The 17,633-nt window shown below is 40.3% G+C and overlaps 1 protein-coding gene across 1 annotated transcript; it reads right to left on the reverse strand.

Annotated features, from left to right (window-relative positions):
- Nucleotides 1-1,325: 1,325 nt before the first annotated feature.
- GATM (glycine amidinotransferase) lies at nucleotides 1,326-15,766 on the reverse strand. Its single transcript, XM_075714203.1, has 9 exons — nucleotides 15,698-15,766; nucleotides 15,007-15,225; nucleotides 8,894-9,089; nucleotides 7,494-7,684; nucleotides 6,084-6,221; nucleotides 5,627-5,791; nucleotides 3,637-3,700; nucleotides 3,419-3,535; nucleotides 1,326-1,438 (listed from the first exon to the last, which is right to left on the reverse strand). Exons 1-9 carry the CDS (start codon nucleotides 15,764-15,766, stop codon nucleotides 1,326-1,328), a joined length of 1,272 nt encoding a protein of 423 aa, XP_075570318.1.
- Nucleotides 15,767-17,633: the final 1,867 nt, after the last annotated feature.

The following is a 17,633-nucleotide window of genomic DNA, read 5'->3' on the forward strand; positions in this document are numbered from 1 at the left end:
AGATTGTTGACATAGAACCTGTTTAGTCCTACCCAACTCTGGGTAAGATATGGTCATACAGGTTATAGCGTGAAGCTTGTTTATACATGAGGATGTTATTATACCTAACATCTGATTTTGTGAGACCTTTTCTGTCAAGGTGCACTGCATCATCTGTCTTGTAGATTCCTCCATGCTCTGGTAAGAAACATCTATTAGTGTTACTTTCCCCCACCAGTCATACTTCTGTGCAAAACAGAAGCAGAAACATACTATATGAACAATATAGGACAAGGGTTTCCTGCATTATACAAGTGCCTAAGATATTACACGTTTTACAGAAAAAAGAAAAAAATGCATGTGTATTTTTTTATTTCCATCTGTGTTCTAAAAACATTTACCCATCCAGACATTTCATGCTTACTCATTTTCAGAAGGGTGACAAATTGAGAATGCAAAAAACTTTATTAGCATAAAAAGTACATATTCAGTAATCAATACTCAAATTCCTTCACAGCATCTGGCATGCTTGATGCATCTTCCTGTATCTGCTACAGTTAGAACAAGGAGTTCTAAGATGTCAGAAGTTTAGGGTTAGAGAGGGGCTTCTTGGTGGGGTTTTTTTTTTGGTTTGTGCTTTTTTTTTTTTTTTAAGTTATGTAAACACTTAAAAGTTAAATAAAAACAAATTTCAGCAATACAAAAAGCAATATAAAAAAGTATTCAGATGCATGACAAATGCATCAGAAGAAAGTGTAGAAGGACATGGGAAGTAAGTGAACATGTTTTAAAAGTTAGATCATACTGGAAATTCTCTGTAAATATCTGTGTGGCTCAACATGAAAAACATGGAACCAAGTAATTTTGTAATAAGAGATCTGTACAGTTGCATCTATTTTAACATCATTAAACATGAATATATTAGAACAATAGACTGATTAAAAGGAGTAAGAAGAGTTTACTCAAGTTTAACATTTCAAGCTGCCTATTTGATAGAGTAACTAGACAGAGGTAGATGTCCAGTATTAGGGGCCAAGCTATTCTAGCAAGACCCTTTAGCTATCTTGTCAAGTTTTTACATTCGAAGTCAATGTGAAACAGCTTCATAGATGAAGGATGTCTTTCAAAAAGCCAGCCAGAAAACCCGTATTGCTGATGGAAAGACTTTCAATGATACTGCTGAACGTGAAGAGTACGTAAGAATAAATCATTTACCAGACCACTTTAAGGACACCACTGATCAAGCACTAGAGCCCATGCAGTTGTTTTAACAAAAGTGAAATTAATTTGTTAATTTCCTATGCTTATTTTAGAAGCTGAACCATTGCTGCCTATCTGGCTCATAACTAGTCAAAATAAGATTGCAGGGTACCACGGCGGCGGATATCACATGTCCAGCAATGGAAACCACCTCCCAGTGAATTGGCATGGCGAATATTCACTTTAATTGTAGAAATGCCTGCAAGAAACATACATTACATACTTTAAAATTAAAGTCTGAAATTCATGTGGTAAGCTTTGATCAGAACATTAGATAATGCTTTATCAGATCATATGGCTCGATGCAAGTACAGAAAGTATTTCCTACTCATTTGTTAAGAACTTCTTTTCACAAATTCTAGGCAGAGAACAAGCTAGGAACATAGCCGACTTGTTTATTCCAGCGATACCCTCAGGAATATACAGTGCCTGGAGCACAGCCGGTGTTTGATGTATTACAATGTGCCAGTAATAAAAAGAAAAATTCCATTTTTGCGGTATGTGAAGAATTAGCTGAAATTCTGCTACAATATGTGACCAGGGCACATTGACGTAAGTCTGTGTGAGCATTTATGGTTCAGACACGAAGTGTGCTCTTTCAAGTGCCTTTCAAGAAAAGAAGCATTCAAAGTACAGAGCTCCGAGTCTTTCTTTCTTGTAGAGGCTAAAAAGGCTGTTACACTTACTACACCTAGGTTAAGCTTCTTTCCACTTCTTTTCAGCTCTGATGTTTCAGCTGTGGCTTAGCTTATACAAAGTCCTGACAGATAGGATCAGAAGACTTTTCTGTTACAAAGTTTGCCTTTTTGCTTCTTGGTACTTTCAGGAGCTCAGGAGCAGCTCAGTAGAATCTATCATCTAGGTCAGCAATAGTTTTGTTCCCAGTAGACCCATCTCAGTCCTAGGAAGTTACTGACTACAGGAGTTTATTTAGAACTCGCTCAGACTGTGAAGTTCAAGTGTGAAAGATATGTCATGATTAGCATTAATGGCCTCATTTTTTAAGTACTTTCAAGCATTTATAACTCCTCAGCTCATTGGTCATGCAGGGAATTAAAACAACCTAAGATTGAAAAGCTAAGTGATTCACTACAAGTTGTATAGCCAGTCTTTAAAAGCAGATTAAAGCATTAGATTGCATGGTTCTCACCTGCAGTCTGTCTCAGATTTGAGGGAAGCTTCAATAAGTGCACTCACATCCATGGCACCAACCCTCCTTCTAGGTTCACAATTGGTATCTTCGATCTTTGGATCATTCTCTCCTTCCCATCATTTTTCTCCCTTTAAAGGAGTCTTTCGCTATTGGGGAGTATTATCTTTTACTCTACAATACAACGATCCCTCACTTCCCTTGACTTCTCATCTACCCACCAGTCTTCTTTCTCCCCTGTCAACTTTTGCATCACCATGTACTTACCCTGCAGCAATAGTCAGCTGGCTGTAGCACCAAGCAATCTGGCTACCCTCCTACTAACAAATTGTGAGCCACAAGTAGATCTACCTACATCCTTCCCTCCCAGCATGATGGAAACAGTTGGATTAACTGAATGAGTTCAGATTTTTAAGTCTGTATTATTTGTCTTTGGAGTTAGCTGTGCATAATAAGACTTTCAGATTTTATATTCTGTTACAGTTCTCTTGCACTGTATATCTAAAATTCCATGCTATCAGGAGGTTACATCTCACAGGACAGATCCTCCACAAACGAGCAGAAATACCCAGGTTAAGTGCTCTTAATTTGACAGCTTAAAGTACAATGAGTTTGAAACCAGAAAAATCTGAAAGCATTTTGGCAATGAGGGATAGCCAGCACTACATCACTCAGCAATATGCGCACTCAACCTCTCCAAGACAGATTTTGACCTCCAAACCGAACAGAAAGTTTTACATTAAAAAAAAAGTTCATTCAAAAGCATGAAACTGTAAATTTAATTGCTACTCATACCTTTATTTGCTGCAAGCTGTAGGGGGCACAAGATGTAAGAAGCCCATATTCTTATGACTAAAGTATTCAGGAGAGAAATCACTGAATGATGCTTACTTACTAATCCAATTGAGTACATTTTCCAGCGCTGGCTGCTTTGACTACTTTAAGTGAAACCTCCATTCATCCTGATGTGTATAGCTGGTATCAAGATCATTGTGTTTTAAGTATATGTTCAAGTGTGTTAGGACATACCCAGATTTTCAAACATCTTCTGAATTGATGTCTCATTGGCATCCACCATCACACGTTTCTCATCCAGCATTAGGACATTCATGGAGAGCCATTTAGAAGACATCCACAGTGGGTGATCTAAACACATGAGAATGAAACTTCTACTGTACCAATGTTGCCCCATATTAATACTCTTAAGAATACTCTTGGAATTCTTAGAAAAGAAAGAGTGAATATACCATCTGGGATGAGTGGCACTGGGGGGCGAATCACAGTCCAGCCTGCTTTCTTGAAGAGCTCAATCTGAAAGAGTAATTTAATTATATTGTGAACAGGGTTCTTAAAGTATTATGTCCTCCATCCTATGCCACATTTTCTCAGGCTACTTCAATATATATCCCCTTCCCTTTGTTCACTACTCTTGCCCTCATTCAAGTTCCATCTGCAAACCTGGTTTTCATATAAGCATTTTTGTAAAGCCTTTTCAAACTTTGCATAGCACTAGCATTTGCTTCTACTGTTTTTATATATGCTAGGTATACTAAGATATGTTAAAGACAAAAAGTAACACATGAAGTTTAGAGCCTGTGAAATACAGATACTAGTAACAGTGCAAAAGTATTACATTCTTTATTTTTGGTATTATTTCTTCCCATATAACTGTAAAAGCCATTGATATGAATTACACTGCCATTTATAGAAACAAAACCACCAAAAATACCACATAAAATCGTGTTTGCATCATGCTTCGTAAGAAACTTAATATGCAGTTTATTTAACAAAGGGAACAAACTAAAGGCATCCTAGGGAACAATTTGTGTCTCTAAGAGTTACACAATTAAGTCAAAAATAAGAGGAGGATAATTTTGGCTAAGGAGAATTGACTTTTCAATTATCTGAATACTTGGAAAAGTTCTTTATTCAAGTGTTACCACGAGGTGGAGCTCCGATTCTGAAAACTCAATAACCAGCCTGGCCTGGCAGGATTTTAAAAAAAAAAAAAAAAAAAACAAACAAACCAAAAAACCCAAAAAAACCCACCTTTCACCCGCACTTCCCCCCATTTCCTGGTCATCCAGAACTGCTAAAGCAGTTTTTATGAAAGAAAGCTGCATCTATCTTTTCTATCTACACAGACAGCAGTTTTCCATGAAAAAAGTCCCAGCACATGGGTTTAACACAAGGAGACCAAGAGCCTCCTTTTGCAAGTAAGATTATGAAAAACAGGGGAAGGGAAAAGGGGAGGAACAGACTATGATTGTTTTTAAAAAATATATTCTTATAATGGATATTACAAAAGGCAATAAATTCAATGGGACCATTTGCATTGAAGCCACTTGCTGCGAAGATACTAATATTGCTTTTAAGAGCTATGCTGTGCACATGGTTCCATCCTCTCTGCTGCACACAGCTCTATCCCACTGATTAAGTATCGGCTCAGCTATTCCCATGTGGTGGTACAGCTCCTGAAATCATGGGGATCCTCACAAGAATCCTCAAGCACTGACAGTACGGGTCACAGGCCTGTAACAGATAAGCTCTTACTCCCTGGAGGGCTTTCTGATCTGATTGCACTATTTAGCAGTATTAGCTTTTTCTCAGAGTGAAGTAGTAGGTTTTACATACTGAACCATGTCTCTCCTCTTTCCCACTCTTCAAGAAGAACTTCTCGCTCAGTTATTCAGAGCTGAATGCTTGAGCAATTACCAGCCTCCTGCTATTGGTACAGTTAATAATACCAAAGGAGAGGCTTCCAAAATAAGAATAAAGAGGGGGGTTACTCATCTGAACAGCAGAAACCCCTTAATTTCCCCTTGGATACAATTAATATATTTAAGTAGTGGAAGTGTTCAGAGAAGTAGTATATCCTATGTACTTGCTTTGATACTACATTATTACAAAATAGATCACTTCCATCACATTTAAACCATATACGTAGGAAGAAACACACAACACATCTGCCTAGCCTCACAATAAGAAAGCACAAAGAGCAGCAGCAGAAAACTGGGGGAGAACAATGGTCATTGTACTGCTGAGAAAGTTCTAGAGTCAAGATGCAAATACATCTATAAGTTCCTGAACAACTGCGAGTGCTATTTAAATTCAGTAATTTAACATTGTTCAAGTGTATACAAAATAAACTTGTGGATTAGCAGTTATCCAGCAGGGACTTAATCCAGCTGAGTCATTTTTAAACACAAAACACTTTCCCCTCTGCTACACTCTTACCTGATGGCAGGGACGGTCTGGGTTAGAGAGCACAAGATCGGGTCCAATGATATTAAAAGTGGCATCAATGTGCATAGGGTTAGGATCCTTAAAGGATATGATATGCACTTTATAGTCTGGTGCAAGATGTCGCCTCATCCATTCAATGCCCATGTAATTTGTAACCTGAAAACAGGACAAAGTAAGTTTCACTAGGCTAGAATATAAACTGCATCCAAGCTTAGTTTATCTAAGGTTTTATCTTAATAACTATTTAAAGTCCAAATAATAAGTTTGTGCTTTTAGCTAACCTCTTAGCTGTAAGACAGTCTCATCCTGTATATCAGACATTCTACAAATAGCAACTTCTTTTGTCAACACTATTATTTTAATGCTGTTCAGGAATTTAAAGAGACATGAATGCAAGTATCAATCATTAAGATAGATACCAGAGCTGTTCTAAGAAACCATTGTTTACCTGACTCCTTTGTACAAAGATATCTCTTCCAGCTCTAATGAAGTCAGCAGCATCAAAGCATGGCTCAAATTCAGTAGTTACAAATTTTCCCTGAGCAGCCAGTTTATGCCTGTCTTCAACAGAGCAGACTGGATAATCCTAATTATAGAAAAACAAGTAACAACTTTAGATTTGAGATGGTAAGGGAAAGTTTTCAAACTACTTGCTACTGAAGAGTATTTTGAAATGAAGAAAATGTGTTTATATTGATAGCTAGTATGTTCCTTGGAGGTGGTTTGGTTTACTTGTTACTAGAATAAAAAAAGAAAGCATAAATGTGGAAGTTTAAGTAAAAGGTTTTAAGTACATTCAAGAGTAAGTGATGACATAAGAGATAATAGTTATACCAAGAAGTTAATCGCTCTTCAGAGCCACTGTCTCTATAATATTCTGGCTTCTGGATCAAAAGCATTCATTCCCAGTGGAGTTTAACTAACAGTCCAACAAATCACTGCACAGTGACAGAAATACTGGCATGCAAGCTATTTCCTAACAAAGATGGACTCCCTACTTTTTCCACATTTTAGAATGGAGCAGTACTTCAAGCTAGAAGGTAGATCTTCAGGAATTTAAATAGATTTTAGAATGAAACAATGCTATTAAGAACAAATGAGGTGGAAAAAAAACAGCACAGACAAAAACTACTAGATAAGTAAGCATGCTTTAGAACAAGACTCTGGAAGTTTTCTAATACTGACAGATTACTCAAAGGTAATTTTGTTTAAACAGACTTCTTTGCATCATTGATAAGATGTCACTGTTCCCAGAAAGTTATAATCATTCCACTTCCAGTTTTACTGCACTTATTGTAGATGTTCTTACCAAGGTCCAAAATTATCTGACTCAAAATTGTTACAAAAGAAAAACAAAATTAAATATGTGGAAGGTAAATACTCACAGTTTAGCTCCTCCACTGTTTCTTTTATGTAACTTTCAAAATACTGATCATCATGCAAAACAAGGATTATGAGGTATTTTCTGTGACAAAAATATATATTCTTTCCCACTTTCCTGATACACTCAGGACATAGGGACATTCTCAGGATATCTCAATTCTTTAAAGTAATCTTTGTGTTGTCTTTCTAGCATTCCTTCCTCTTTAGTAATGCCAAGTCACAGCCAGTAACCAAAACAATTCAAAGCAGACTTGAATTCAACAGGCACAACTTCCTGTTTCTTATTCCCTAATTGCACACACTCATTTGCACCTGGAAAGGCTACAGATTATTTGCACACATTAGATAAACCACAAATTTCCAGAGTTGTTTTGTGTTCTCCCCCAATTTTGTGAAACCTAGATATCAGGTTGAAACTATCAACAGAATTCTGTATAACCAGAACTGAAGTTCTGAAGCAAAATGAGAACAATACCTGATCATAGAGTTCATCTGCCATTGTGGGTTTGGGGGCAGTTGTCCACTTAGCACCACAGCTGAAATAATCTTTGATTATTCGTCTATATGCTCTGTACTCAAAGAACCGAGCACGCCAAGCCATAGGCGCTTCAATAATTTCATTTCCCACCACCAACAGGATGTCTCTTGGCATGGCAGCGTACATACCTGAAAGGAAAAAGGCCATTAACCTACAAGACAAATATGCTTTTCTCAGCTCTTTCAGCTTATTCACTTTTCACCCTCCTTTTTACCATTACTTCTATCCAAAAGACCGGCAAAAAGCATTGTTACAAAAGTCAGGAAACCAGGGTATAATTTGAGGTCCTTACATTCTTCAGTAAGTTTTCAAAGTGACATTTTTTGTTCAAAATACATGCAACATTTTGCTACAAAGCCTCACTCATAACAAGTTCACAACTAGATGAAAGCCATTCACAACCTACAAGCCTCTACTTTATAATTTGGTTAATGGAAATTAACTACACAAATGTTTATGGATTACTCAGACAACATTAAAAGGTGATGACGGGTAGCAAGTTTTCCAAGTGGACCTCATTTCTTTATATACCATCCTTTTAAAAAGTAATAGCACAGAAGAGGAATTTGATGGAGCACAGAACTAGTACAGGAAGCAGTCCCATTAGACTTTTCATTATCTGTTCGCTAATGAATTTGAATTCCACTAGAACAACTTAAGAACACATTTGACATGAAAGGAGCCTGGAGACTACACTTGATGCAAAGCTGAGTATGAGCCAGTGTGCTCTCACTGCAAATAACCAAAGCCACATGGTGCTATACAAGGAGGAATGTGGCCAGTAGGCAAAGAGACATTCAAATTTCCTTGACACGAGTGAGGATCCTCCTGGAAAACTGTTTCTACTTTTGGCCTCCATAGTTTAAGATCCAACAAAGGGCTATCAAGACAGTCGTGGGGGCCTTACAGCACATGACCTAGGAGGAGAAGCAGAGGAAGCTCAGCTTATTTTGTGTGGCAAGTAGGGGACAAAGCAGTAACAGCCTACAGCTACTTTCTGGGCCATTAAACATGACAGATGAACACTTCTTGGTAGTGGCAGTGACAACATAGCAAGGGAATCTGGCAACAGATGCTGGCGTGGGAAGTTCCGGTTAGGTATTAGGAAAACACCTTTCATTAGAAAGTCCATGCAGCACTGAAACAGGTCAGCAAATGAGGTGGCAGAATCTCCATCCCTGGAGATTTTGCAAGGCATAGCTACACAAAGCCATCGCTGACCTCATCTAGCACTGGCAATAATCCTGCTTCAAGCAAGAAGGTAGACTAGATGACATCCAAAATGTCTCAGACAAGAGCTAAACAGACAAGACCTTCAACAATGGAAGCAAATTTACCTGTAGACTCAAAATCAGGTGTTTTATACTTCACAGACCAGTCAATTGGATCAGGCCTCTTGACGATTACACCTTCTCTTTTCAAAATATTGCACATCTCTTCAATTTCAGCAATAGCTTTTTTTAAATGGTCTTTGGGGAAGCTCTGGCCTCCAAATTTCTGATAAAACCCCCAATACTTTTCATATGTGTTGGCCTAAAACAAAAGGACAGGTAAGTGACAAAGAATAAGCATCAGTTATTTTGGTAGAGTGAAATAGATGTGTAAGACACAATTCTTAATGTTCAAAGTTTCTTGTTCTTCTTTCACTGACTTCCGATTGCTTTGTATGTGTTATGACCACAACATGTTGTAGTGTGCCTTATATGATTCCTGCAATATTTTGAAAAGTTGCTAAGAATTGTTAATATCCTGCTGATTCTTCTAAAATAAATGGGCGGGAGGGTGGGGGTGGGGAGGAAGGGAGAGGGTTCAATGCTTCAGATAAATGCTCAATTATTCCTGGTTGAGAATCCCTATCCTTCTAGCACTCTGCTGTCTTTATTTTTTATCTTTACTTCTATTTATACACACCATTGGCAAGGTTTCACTCAGATGTTTTATGATGTGCATGTGTCCAGTCACTAAACCTATGTAAATGCAGGTGTTAGACTAGTTGTGAATGGCTGATGTCTTCACAAATACTTACATCCAGTATCAAAGTTAAGTTTCAGCTGTATGTGCCAAGCAGGCTCATTCAACTAGCAGATAGCTTCAGTACTGCTGACAGACCCTACAGGTGGCATAATGTCCAAGAAAAAAAAAAAGTCCTTGAGGAACAGCAGGAAAAAAGAAGGGAAAACCATTCTGGAAGGTGGAGAAGTAAGTACATATTTCATTTCCACTTGCAAGTTTAGTTTGACTTTTAGATGGGATTTTCAGGATATTTCATTTCCTTATATTTTTTGGATATAGATGGATCAGTATTATTACTTGTTTCTACTAATGGAAATACTAGTATAAATAATATAATAAATATTTCTAGAAGTCTCTTCCCCTCTTTAGCCATAGCCCTAAAGAAAGTCTCATTATTTACAGATGAAAACAAAGAGACTACATTACACTTCAGTTAGTGTTTAGTGGCTAGTATTACCAAGTGGCCATGAAAGATTTGGCCCTTATTACACTAGACCTGTATAAACACACCAAACACAGCAAACCCTATAGACTTTGCTATTTAATAAGGCTAGCAGACATGTTTTTAAATGAAAACAACCTTGAGCTCATCTCCAAAATGCATACATCTGTAGTCACCTTGTTAAAACCTCGCTTCGGTACTGTCACAGTGGTGATATCAGGAATTCTAAAGCTATCCCAAGTAGAGGTAACATGCCCCGTTGGCTAGAAGGGGCCATACTTCAGGTACAGCAGTAGTCTAGAAAATGCAAGAGATATTAAATTCACTTGTCAGGGTTGGATTAAAACAAGTACAACATTTATAGGCCTAAATCCTCTGCTCCTGAAACCCTGTGATAGTCTTCTCAAATTAAAAACTAATTTAAAATAATGTCCTAGGTTCTCATGGTTAAGAAAATCCAGACACATAATCAAAACAAATGATGCTGCCTCAGTTCAGTGTGTCTTTGAAAGTACTTCATTCAGATTTATAAGCTGTAAAACAAGCAGTTTTGATGGGTCTCTGCTAGCATGAACGTGACAGAGGAACAAGTTGATATAGAGCCCTTCTGGAACAACAGCAGAAGGGGTCAGGAAGAGGTGAGCAAGTGGTCAGGCCTTCCTTCTACCAAACAGAGTCCGGCTCGTTCAGGCAGCATGAGTGACAGCAATGGGATGCAGGAGAACCTGCCCTCCCAAACATGAGGTTACCTCCTCACACTGCAGTCCTGACTACCTTCCAGAAAGCAATGATGTTCCTTTTGTGCTAGTACTGTCAGCGAGCCCCAAGCAGGCAAGGCCATTCATCTGAAGGCATGCCTGATCTTCAACAATCCAGGCTGTCCACTGCATTCTCTACTATTTCTGGATATTTGCCCTCATGCTGGAGAGGTAAGACAGAAGGAAGAGAAAATTCAATCTTTTAGACATCCTTAACATTTATACAGAGAGCCCACGCAAAGGTCTCAGCGTGGCCATCCTGCTCCTCCAGTAGCAAAGCTTCTTCCCATCCTTCCTGAAAGAATTTATTCTTTTTCTCTAAGAGAGGTCTTGGGTAATTTTATCACCTCAGACTTGCCAGCTGTTCAGAAGTCACATGCAGATCATATCAAGTGCCTAGCATTCCTATGGAAACCCGTTCTGCTGATGAGACAAATTTGTCCTAAGGAGTAAAGCTAGTTATCTTCAGAGCCACCTATGATATATTTTAATATCATTAATTCCTAAGAGGTGCAGCTCCCCTCTTCACCAGGTGTCTCTAATACTGCTCTTTTTCAAACCTGAGAAATGACACTTGTGTTGCACTAATATGACGGCATAATCTTAAAGTTAAGACAGAGTAAGGGTTAACACCATAACACCACTCATAGTCCCTACTTTCTGAATAACTGGTAAAAAGGTATACAATTGGAACATCTATTTCCTACCTATTCAGGTTTGAGATTTCAGGCCCCTTTGATCATATACATACAACTCATCTCAGACTGTTCAGAAAGTGCCATGGCCAGGACACAGAAAAGAGCTTTAAATAATCTCCTCAATGCACCTTGTAACCTACTGTCTGAGAGTACCTGAGAAACTGCAGCAGCATTTTAAAAAAAAATCTTTCTTTTCAGAAAGAAATTTAAGAGTGTGCTGTAAAGAAAAGATTGTCTTTAAGAAACAGCAGAATTACTCCCCACAGTTGCTATATATTTTAAACATTTGTTGTGGAAAATAATTAACATTATCAATGTTAATGCTCTCAAGATGTACCTTAAAGCTAGTAATGACAGTTATTAAATTTAGTACATTGAAACAGAAATTCAGATCAAAATGCTTTTTGCTAATTCAGTAGTAAACACACCCCTCCCAGCTTCTTACTCAAGATATAATGATCTGTGGCAATAATACCTCTTCACCAAAAATGCATTATTGTTCACAAAATATACTGAAAAACACTGCAGAGTACAAAGCTATAAAGCTCAACTGTCAACTGCTTCAGAAGAATACATCTGAACTGTGATATTTTTGACCAAAGTGCTAATTCAAAAAAGGACATCTTCCTACTTAATGTAGTTGTTAATCTCCTAGTTAAGATTTCCTGTTTCCCAACAGCGTATTTGCCTCCACATAACCTACATAGCCCATTTCAAGCTCCCAAAAGGATATGCAATAAAGTGTCAGCTCATTAATATTCATGAGATATGTAGGGCTCCCTATTCAATTAATTCCTTCCTCCTTCGTATGCCAAGCACATCATTCCTACATCACAGCAAAAACACTTGTGTATGCCAAAACCATGTCTCAAAGTACAAGAGTGCTGAATGCAGCCATACTTCCTGCACTTAAATATTTTGTAAATAAACATGCATACATCTTAAAACACAATTTAGAAGCACCTCAAAGAAAGTATTTACCAAAAACTGTTACACTGGGATGTGTGTTTTAAAGCGCCTCAGGTCCAAAGCCTCGATTTTTCCTTATACAACTCAAATTCGCTAGTTTTAAACTCAGTTTTTATAACCAATGACCCTCATTCATACTTGGCAGAAGGCACGTGATACACATCAGCCCCAGTATTGCTACTTACAGGGACAGTAGCGGGGATTTCTGGCTGTTGTATTACACTGGAGCAACACACACATATACACCTTACCTTTCAGCCACATAGCAGAGTTTTGAACAATAACTGAATCTATTAATATCTTCCAGGATTGGCAAGGTAGGATTTGGGCTACTGTTCCGATTATTCAGCAACACCCCCAGGTAAAGTCACTGTTGCAGTTTCTACAGCATAACTTAAGACAAAAGCAGAGAAAAGTAGAGGAAACCACATCTCAGCTGGCACGCTCTATTCCTATTACCTGTTGTGGCCAGTGTATTCTTTAGACTTTGCAGTTTACATAAAGCTAAAGCTTGCTTTAAACCCAAGTTGTAGGTATTTGAATTGCAGAGGTAATCCTATACTTTGATATTCCTCATTGAGCTTTTGATATTGCATGTAACAGAAAGCGAAGTTCTGACCTCATTTGATTAGTTATGGTTTAATAGGCACTAGAACCAGGCTAGCTGTCTAGCATGTCACACTTCAAGTTAGACATTTGAAAGACTATTTTTTCTGACATTAAAGCAAGCCTTTGGCCACTACCTGAGAACAGAGTTTTGCCTCATTTAATGTTACAATGTAACAAAGTTAGAAATTTTTTTCCCTTACTCTTCCTGTGCATTCATTTTACTGCCATCAGTTTTAAGTACATAAATCCACATACATACACTTGTATATTAGAAATGCCAATCCTCTGTTGGTTCTTTTTCTGAAGCTGCTAGAAAAATCTTTGGAGCATCTGAAACAGGATTCCCAAGGTTGGTAACTGAGCTTCAGCTTTCAAGGAGTAAATACAAGTCATAACGAAGTCAGTGGTAAAGTTTTCACTGCGCTCACTGGGGCCAAGATATCATCTCAAATGTCCCAATGTAAGTCAAATGATTACTCTTCTATCTGGGGACTAGAACTGCCAGGCAGTAATTCATTCACACACCTCCAAACAGTTCTGCCCGGAATCACAGCCCAGATTCTAAAGAAAAAGATACAAACATGAACAGGGCAGGGGGAAGAGAAGTATTCTCCACAAGTACATCCCAAACTTCCTCTAAACTACCATTTCCAGCACTGTAAACATATTTTCAGTATTTTTGTTTGCCGTTCCTTCAGTGTCAGAAGAATTCCCTTTCTTTTAACTGAGGTCTTCTGGTCAACTTTGTCAAGATATCCTTTAAAATTTTACTAAGGTCTCTTCAGCAGAAGTCACATGCCAGCTCATTTTGCTGTGATAGCCATAGATTATGTGCTGCCTTGGAGGCAGTACTGTACTGTGACACTGGAAGAGAACAATTCAAGATCATCCACACGAATGCAGGTAACAACACATGCTTTAGTAACTTTAAAGTCCAGGTAAAGTACACAATAAAAATCTGGAGCAAGCCCATTGTTTGAGTGTACCTGTTCTAAAACACAACATTTCAGAAAACAAAGAAATGTGGATTTATTTAGGTTGTGTTGTAGTTTTAGGCACAGAAAAACTCTGAAAGACAGAGGAGTATGTATTTCCATACAATACTTAATGTAGCACATAAGAGTTCCAGTGAGCTATTTAAGAGCAATTTAAACAGAATGGTCCTGCTAGTCCACAGCTATAGAACTCAGTCTTTCTCAGACTATTAAGTAGAAAATGACACTTTTTTCCAGGTGGTAACCCTACTTAGTTTTGAGCCCAATTAAACTTTTGTCAGTCCTACCAACTATCTCAAATGCTAGAGTGGGTACTTTGATAGCATCAGGGCTGTATTAGTAGAGCAGATTGTACATATTAGAGATTCTACTACTGACTTCTGTTAAAAGAGCTAATTCAGTTGAAAGTGGGAAGAAAAAGCCTATCCCCCACCAACATGGCCATGCTGTAAAATTTCACAGAAGTAAACAACTACTTTGAAAGAATCATAGAATCATTTAGGTTGGAAAAGACCTTTAAGATCATCCAGTCCAACCATTAACCTACACTACCAAGTCTACTCTAAACCAATCAAGGGTAGACTAGACTAAACCATGTCCCAAAGTGCCACATCTACCCGTTTTTTGAACACTTCCAGGGATAGTGACTCCACCACCTCTCTGGGCAGCCTGTTCCAATTCTTGACCACCGTTTCCGTAAAGAAAATTTTCCTAATTTCCAACCTAAACCTCCCCTGGCACAGCTTAAGCCCATTTCCTCTCGTCCTCTCGCTAACTACTTGGGAGAAGAGACCAACACCCACCTCACTACAGCCTCCTTTCAGGTAGTTGTGGAGAGCGATAAGGTCTCCCCTCAGAAGAATCCTCAAGAGTAAACACCACACCTTGTGCACCGTAAAGCTTAAGCAAATTGTATATATAAAACCCGCATGATTTCCTATTTAAGGTTGGGTTTTTATTGTTTACCTTAACCTCCACAGAAAAAGGTGGGACGCAAGCATTTTCAGCTCTTCCCACAATGACCTCTTCCAGCGGGTCCCATTCATTGTACGAGCAAACAGGACAGTCCTTAGGCACAGGGCTAGCAGCCTTGTCGTCAGCAGCAGCACAGGTGTTCTGGGAGGCTGTAGCTGCCTGGGTGCTCCGGAAAGATTGCTGCACCCATCCTGTAAAGACTCTTCCAAGCTTAAAATAGAAATAAGAATGAAAATTACGTTTCCCTTACAAAAGGCTAAAAGCAACAGTTCAGTCCACGAGCGCCTTATGCTGTAATCCCAAAACGATGTACATTATTTGGAGCATTAACAGAAACACAGTTTGTTACAGCCATCCTAATTTATTCACAGCCTACTAGATGCTTAAAGGACAAATCGCCTTTTAAAATACAGTTTAGGAGAACAACGAGACAGGAGCACAGCACTGACAGCGGCGACCGGAGCCGCTGAACTTCGCGCTGCCGAGGCGGGAGGATGCACGGGCGAGCCTCGGCCAACGCAGCCGGCAGCCGTCCCGCGCCCGCCCACCGCCGCTCGGAGCACCCCGCACCCGCCGGCGCGGAGGGGCCGCAAGGCGTGTGTCCCCCTCCCTCCCCCCCCGGGACGGAGCATCCTCAGCCCCAGCCCCTCCGAGCCCGGCGGCGGATCTGCGCGGCACCAACCCGCCAGCCGATGTAATGCGCCGCTTCAGCGCCCCGGCTCCCGCCGCGCAAGCACCGCACTCGCAGCATCTCCGCTGGCAGGGCAGCGCAACGCCCCGCAGCTCCGCGCCGCTCCGCGCCCGCCCCCACCGGCAGCGCAACCGCGCCCTCCGCCCGGCCCGCCGCCTTTATAGCGGCCCGCCCCGCCCCCGGCACCGCCCATCGGCCGCGGGGCGCGGAGCGGCGCGGAGCCCACCTGGGGGGCGGCAGGCGGCTGCTGGGCGGCGGCGGGGCCCCGGCGGGAAGGGCCCGCCCGGCGGCGCGGCACCCCGCAGCACCCCGCGGCCCGCAGCACCCCACGGCCCGCAGCACCCCACGGCACCCCGCGGCCCACGGCACCCCGCGGCACCCCACGGCAGCCGGCGCTCAGGGCGCGGGGGGTGAGCGGGCGCCGCCCGCAGCCGGGTTTGAAAGCGCAGCTGGAGCGGCCTGGCGGGGTGTCATTTCCACCGGCGGCTCCTCAGCGATTTGACTTTGGAGATTTCCGGTCAGGTTTAAAATTCTTCTCTAAAAAGTGTACTGAAGTGCATCATGCGCTTATTTTTAGTCATCAAATACGCATGTTCTTCATTAAACCTCTAGTAGACAAAAGAAATTACATTTTACCAAAAATTCCAACAATTCATACGTTAAGAATTCAGATTTTTAGACTACAACCTAGAGATTTTGTGATTCACCTAGAAGTATTTTAATTCTTTAATCACTGAAGGGTTGTTTCAAGAATATCCCAAACACTTAATCTCAAATTCTGGCTTCTCAAAATGCATATTGCTATACGATGAAAACTCATCTTAAAATGAACACCTAAAATGGTTAGCTCCCAGTAGACCTATACGTATTTTCCCCTGCAAAATCTCTCCATGATAAAATCAACAGAATTATCTGCAAAAATACTTCTATCTCAACGGAACGGCAGTCTGCAAGAAAGGTGTTTGCTACCAGCTCTACTCATATTTAGTGTATCCTCCTTAGCCTGATACATTATTCTGCATTTTCTCAACTTTGCAAACAAGTTCACTTCTAAATAATTTGATTTTGCCTTACAATAAAAAGTAGAGTGGGCCCCTCACTACAAGAAAGACATTGAGGTGCTGGAGCGTGTTCAGAAAAGGGCAACAAAGCTGGTGAAGGGTCTGGAGAACAAGTCTTATGAGGAGCGGCTGAGGGAACTGGGGTTGTTTAGCCTGGAGAAGAGGAGGCTGAGGGGAGACCTTATCGCTCTCTACAACTACCTGAAAGGAGGTTGTAGTGAGGTGGGTGTTGGTCTCTTCTCCCAAGTAGCTAGCGATAGGACAAGAGGAAATGGGCTTAAGCTGCGCCAGGGGAGGTTTAGACTGGAAATTAGGAAAAATTTCTTTACGGAAAGGGTGGTCAGGCATTGGAACAGGCTGCCCAGAGAGGTGGTGGAGTCCCCATCCCTGGAGGCGTTTAAAAAACGGGTAGATGTGGCACTTCGGGATATGGTTTAGTCTGGTCTACCTTGATTAGTCTAGAGTGGGCTTGGTAGTGTAGGTTAATGGTTGGACTGGATGATCTTAAAGGTCTTTTCCAACCTAGATGATTCTATGATTCTATGATTCTATGACATCTCTATAGCAGGAAAATGGTAAACATCACTAGTATTAACATATATTAAACCATAAGCTATGGTCTTAGAATACACCAGATCAGCTACAGTTTAAAAATGCCTTAGATTTGCGAGTAAGCAAGTTTTATTCTACTGGGTAATTAATCATTCAGCAGTTTGCCTTTCTGGCACAGGCAAACACTACACCTTCCCAGGAGAAATGGGACAGCATGAGTTCTCTCTTCGTGAATTCACACACCCCTCAGAGCAAAGTTAGTTATTTTAGTTGGCGTGGTATCAAGCATGCTTTGCCTTGTTTCATATGACTGC

The sequence above is a fragment of the Pelecanus crispus genome, chromosome 7 (assembly GCF_030463565.1).
Source record: "Pelecanus crispus isolate bPelCri1 chromosome 7, bPelCri1.pri, whole genome shotgun sequence".
Classification (NCBI taxonomy): Eukaryota; Metazoa; Chordata; class Aves; order Pelecaniformes; family Pelecanidae; genus Pelecanus; species Pelecanus crispus.